The sequence below is a fragment of the Salvia hispanica genome, chromosome 4, assembly GCF_029641045.1.
Source record: "Salvia hispanica isolate PSC_SH4W2 chromosome 4, Shi_PSC_v1, whole genome shotgun sequence".
NCBI lineage: Eukaryota > Viridiplantae > Streptophyta > Magnoliopsida > Lamiales > Lamiaceae > Salvia > Salvia hispanica.
Window position 1 is genome coordinate 29265750 of NC_142695.1, and position 5759 is coordinate 29271508.

Consider the following 5759-nt stretch of genomic DNA (forward strand, 5'->3'; position numbering starts at 1 on the left):
TAAGTGACATATTTTCAAGGACGGAGGAAGTAAAATAAAAGTAAGAATAATGTAGAGAAAAGTCTTATCAACATTATTCTCACTTTTAATTTACTATATATCCACTTTAACTATTTATTACAATTTTTTTAAAACGATGTAAAAAAGAAGTGACTCAACTTAATTGGAACGGAGGGAGTAATATAATTAAATTTACCTTTTAGATGGAACTAAACCTTAAAATGTTAAAATTACCACAATCTTTTATTGATGACCAAATAGTGTTATTTTGGAAATACAAGATCTAAGGCTAAACTATGTTATGTGGTTCCAATACAATTTGTATATTTGTGTGATAACCAAAAGTATATGATTGAGGAGTTGAATGAATATTTTGCAATCATCGTGACATTGGAATACATTCTTTTTTCGTGTGTCCGAGAGAGACAGGTGCATCAAAGGATCATGATGTTGGGAGGCATCTTTTGACATATTTCACCACACTTTCTTCAATCATTGCCAAGTTGAAATAATAGGAATACCCAGCGACTAATTTGCCCTAAATGCAATAACTTCCAACCGTAAAAAATCAATACTCAAACTTTACTACCAAAATAAATGGCAGTACTTAATAAAAACATCATCAACATACACATTATTTTGTTGATGTTGATAAATTGTCCAATTCCAAGCCCTGAAAATAACATATACTACACACTTATTAATAGAATTAATTACCTCAATAGCTACACCACAGGCCCTCATCCTCGAGCTTCGAAATAATATCGGGTCGTGTCGTGTTCGTGTTGCCTTCATGTGCTCCCAACAGGGTAGACACAAGAACCATAGCCTGCAAATCCCACAAGACACGGTCTCAATATCTCATACATAAGATTTAAAAGGAAACGAGAGGCTGCGTGTGATAACTTACTAGGATTAGTAGACGTGACTGCTGCCGTCTGCATGAAGTCGCAGTCACCGGAATTCCTGCTCGAAGATTGATAAAAAAGATTCATAGCGTAGGCAGCGTGAGATGCAACAGTTGCAGGTTCAAAACATGCACCACCAGGCTGAATCGGTCCGCAGTCGATGCCCTGTCCGCAAGCATAATCGAGATTTGCTTGCAGTTGAGCATCAGAAACGCCAGGTCTAGGCAAGCACCAACCAGCTAAGACTGGGCTTGGTACTGGATTAGTTGTGGGAGCTGGGTTCGTGGGTCTGGTCGGAGTCTAAACAAATCAACACCATCCCACGTGTTAGATCAAAATCGTTCAATCCATCATAAATTATTACTAATTTATACTCCATCTGTCTCTTAAAAGTACCCCCCCCCGCCCACGAAAAATAGTCTCATTTTACCATTTTGGGATGTCCACAAAAAATAGTCCTATTTCTATAAATGGAACTCTCCCTCTCATATTTTACCCACTTTTTCTCATTTCTCATAGACCTACTTTTTCTCCACATCTCTGTTACTGTACCTACTTTTTTTCTTTCTCTCTTACGTTACCAAATTTCTTATTAAACCCGTGACATCCACAAATGAGAATATTTTTTTTTTGACGGAGGGAGTATGAACATTTTCCATTTTACTCCATCCTTTAAAATGATACATTCTCTATTTCACGAAACTTTTTTCTCATTCTAATGAGGTGAAACCCATTACCCACTAACAATACTTGGAACATTTTTACTTTCTATCTCACCTTCAAAAGTTCATATAGGGAGTACTAAATTTATCTATCTAAGCTATAATTCAAAGTAAACAACTCTATAGAATGTTACGGCCCACCTGTGTGGTTTTTGCGAGGTTAACATCGTAGGTCGCTGAAAGGTCGGGCTTGAATAGTCCGAACGAGCGCTCCGAGGCAGGGCCAGGTTTCAAATCCTCGTCGTAGAGCGCAAATATGTAGGTATCAATGGATTTCCCCGGCATGAGGGGTGTCCCGACCTTCGACCTGAGGCGGTTTATTAAGTTCCCGTTATAGGCTTTTGCATTTTCCAAATTTGTACCAACTTCATTGGAATCTCCTTTATAAGGCCAACCTGTCTCAGCTACTACAATCTCGACGTCTTTGAACCCCGACGCCTTGAGGGCCGAGTGGATCGCATCAACCTAAGAACAACAAATCAGTAGGAAATTCCCACAAAAAAACAATTACTAATTTTAGCTGTGTTCAATGAGCAAAAGGCATCACATGCAACAAAATTCGAACTAAATTATAGGGAACAACTGTCTAAATACCAGATGGAGACCAGAAATGATATTTCACATATTAGATGGTTTGGAAGTAATCATGAATGAAGATATTTCAAGAAAATGAGCAACACATCAAGGCATAAACAATGTAAGAAAATGAACCTGAGCATCCCACATGTTCATGTACTTGATGCCCGTGTTGGAGTCAAGACGGCCAGCATTGGGTTGGAACAAACAGAAGGCCTTGGTCTCAGGGCGGGGGTCATCCCGGTATGCAAAGAAGGGGTAAGGATTGATCATCAAAGGGGCGCCATTCGTGCTGAGGAATTGTAGCAACCCTTTCATTGTGTCACCATATCCAAAAGCCCCTGCAGATGGGGGCTCCGACTGGCTGAGCACCGCCATTGAATGGACCGTCGACACCTTGATCTTCCCACCCAATGATGCTGTTTCAGATCATCAATTATAAATCTTATACTATGTCTTCTCTTCATCAAGAAAAACACATTCAAAATGCTAATAATTGAACAACCTATACTAAATAAATAGGAGTTTTAAACTATTTAGAATCACAAATACCTGCATTGAGGGCATTTTGGACATTTTGCATCGCCGGAACCAGCTGCGATGCTAGATTCTGATCGGGCAGCGTGACGACCTCGTTTCCGACGGTGACGACGATGATCTTGCTGGCCGGGTAGAAGGCCAGGACGTTGGAATTGACCCAATTTCCGGCGAAATTCGGGTCGGAGGCGAGGGCCGGAATGTCGCCGTTGGATGCGCCGATGACTATCCCGATGCCGGTGTTGGCGAGCGCCTTGATGATCGCCGGGTCGGCGCCGTACAGCCGGACCTTCTCGATGCTCGTCGACTGCAGGAGCTTCGCAGTCGCATCCGCCGGCGGCAGGTTGTCCGCCACCTGCCCGTAATTCACTCCGATGAACGACTCAGAATCTGATTTTATTGTGTACAAAAATCGATAAATTTAATCAAATGATTCTAAGATAAAAATTAAAAGAAATCTGATTGGATCTTGACAAATGCAGCTGAAAATGGAAGAGAGACAAGTGGACTCACTTGCAGAGTGAAATGAGACAAGTAAAAAGAAGAAAATTATTGCATAATTTGTGTGATAGTCTGACGCCATGGCCGTTTCTTAGCTGGGAATGAGGAGAACCGAATTTGACATAATAGAAACGCCAGGGGTATAACGGGATAGATGATACTAGAACAAAGAAAATATGTCTGGTTTTCTTCATCAAAGTCAATCTCACTCGCTCGTACTCCTTTCAGTTAAAAAATATTGATTTCCACTATTCAAAGTCTCATTTATTTTAAATCTCATTTATATTTTCCAATAGATAAATGGATCCTACCGTTCACCTCAATTATTACTACTATTCTATTATAAAATTAATATTTCATAAATTCCATAGAAATACGTCATATTTCTTTTTTCCTCCGTCCCACATAAATAGTACATATCCATTTATGACAACATTTTTCTCATTTTTTACTTTATTGTTTATGGACTCCATTATCTGCTACACAATTTCAACTATTTTTCCTCATTCTCTCTTACTTTACCAATTATGCATTAAAACTCGTGTCCATACCAATGGCATATTCTATAGAACGAAGGAAGTATATAAAAGTTGGATTCACATTCTATTAACCATTACCCATTTTTCTTTACAAAGTCAAACAATTTTTTAAAATCCATGATGAGATAGAATGAGACTATCATTGCACACGGAGAGTGTATCAATCTTCCTAATTCAATTTATACTTCATGTATATATCATATCACCATTTCCTACAATTTCTTTATCAATTCACAACTCTTTACTGCCACATATATATAGGAATGTGATCAAATGTAAACTCTAAATATTGTACAAACTCCAAACTATGATCTAAACCGTTAGAAAATATGAACGTGATCAGATAATAGCAACATATACATTGAATTTCGCATTTTTACGTGTTTTGGATTTCCAACAGTAATTAATATACGAAAATTGACATTTAATGTACATGCGTCATACTAAATGATGTACCTGTGTACATGCCTAACAATGAATAATATACAAAAGTAATCGTATAGTGTATATGATGCACTTTTTATTAGCATTAAATAAACCTGCAAGTATACAGAGTATATATAGTATAACTAAAGGTTAGTACCGGATATCGAACACGGGGAAGACGAACACAATGTGTCTATCTTCTACTAAGACTCAAATACTATCTGGAAAAACAATTGGGTTTTGAAAACTTTTGAAAAACTAAAAACAATAGAAAGCACAGATCAACTAAAACCAGATAAATCAAGAGGAAGACAATAGAGATAAGGGAATCCCAGGGATGTGTGTTCACAGTTATGGTTATACAAAATTCCAACTACAATACCCTAGCACAGTTTATACTTTGAAAGGACGAGTCACCTGCTTATACTCATGCGATACAAATGTTGATTACAAGATTAGGATTGTCAATCCTAACACGTAACTCCAAAAAGCTCCTAAGACCCTTGAAAAGTCCTCACTCTCAATTAACAGTGCCGTTTTAAGTGAATCTAACTCGCTAGAACTCTGTCATAGTTATGAAGCAAGTTATATTAAATCATACACGATTGTGTCACTCAATCATGCAGCATCAAAACTACTTAGGGAATAAACAAAGTAAAAACAAAACGGATATTAAATAGAAAAAGGAATTTGTATAACCAAAGTCGTTACTAACACATCCCTAGAATCCTATGAGTTTAGTTACACATAATTGAATAAACTAAAAACATAGATTGAAGGGAAGACAATTTGAATATAAAACTAAAGCAAATAAAACCCGTGGGTTGAATCCTTGTCGTTCTTGATGTTCTTGAAATCCTTCTCCAACTCCTTGCACCAATGAAGTACTCTAGGTCTTGATCTCTATGAAGTATTTTGCAATTAGAAGTTCTCTCTTTTTGATGAAGCTTGAGGCCTTATTTATAGGGAAAAGCCATGCCTTGTTGTAGAAGGAAAAAATCTCCAAAATATGGTAAAACTGGGTGCAAATCTAGGGCTTCTCGGATTCGCCGCCTTTCTCCGGCGGGCCGCCGCACCTTGGCCGGCGGTCGCCGCGTTGGAGTCCAGAGAGTCTGTTCTCTCGGCGGCGGACCGCCGCACATCTTCCGGCGGTCGCCGGACGAGACTTCTCTTCCAAGCACATTTTTCCGAGGCGGACCGCTGCATTTATCTGCCCGCCGGGCGCCGGCTGTCGCCGGTCGCCGTCTGACTCCAGATTCCCAAACTTGGATTTTTGGCTCCCTTTTTCGGCTCAATTATGCACATTTCTCACAAAACACGTCAAAATACCAAAATAGACAAAATATGCAAATAATGGACGTGTAGAGTGACTTTGACATAAAAAACGGACCATATAATGGCCTTAAAACAGTGCATAATCCGAGCGTATCAACTCCCCTAACTTACATTTTTGTTTGTCCTCGAACAAAACAATAAAGACACAAGAATAGACGCACGGAATGCACAAGGACTAGATGTCATAATTGCCTCAAAAGATGGAAGAACAGTTT

At 38.8% G+C, this 5759-nt stretch overlaps 1 protein-coding gene across 4 annotated transcripts; it reads right to left on the minus strand.

Moving 5' to 3' along the window:
- Positions 1-216: 216 nt before the first annotated feature.
- LOC125194128 (glucan endo-1,3-beta-D-glucosidase-like) lies at positions 217-3417 on the minus strand. Of its 4 annotated transcripts, none has more exons than XR_016137535.1 (7): positions 3257-3417; positions 2759-3133; positions 2342-2625; positions 1772-2095; positions 911-1208; positions 718-829; positions 217-528 (listed from the first exon to the last, which is right to left on the minus strand). XR_016137535.1 is itself a non-coding variant. In XM_048092177.2 (6 exons), the coding sequence occupies exons 1-6, from the start codon at positions 3324-3326 to the stop codon at positions 792-794; spliced, it is 1389 nt and encodes a 462-aa protein (XP_047948134.2). In that variant the 5' UTR covers positions 3327-3417; the 3' UTR covers positions 562-791. The 4 variants fall into 4 exon arrangements, 1 of the variants encoding a protein (XP_047948134.2); XR_016137533.1 differs by having other exon boundaries at positions 217-538; XR_016137534.1 differs by having other exon boundaries at positions 217-551.
- Positions 3418-5759: the final 2342 nt, after the last annotated feature.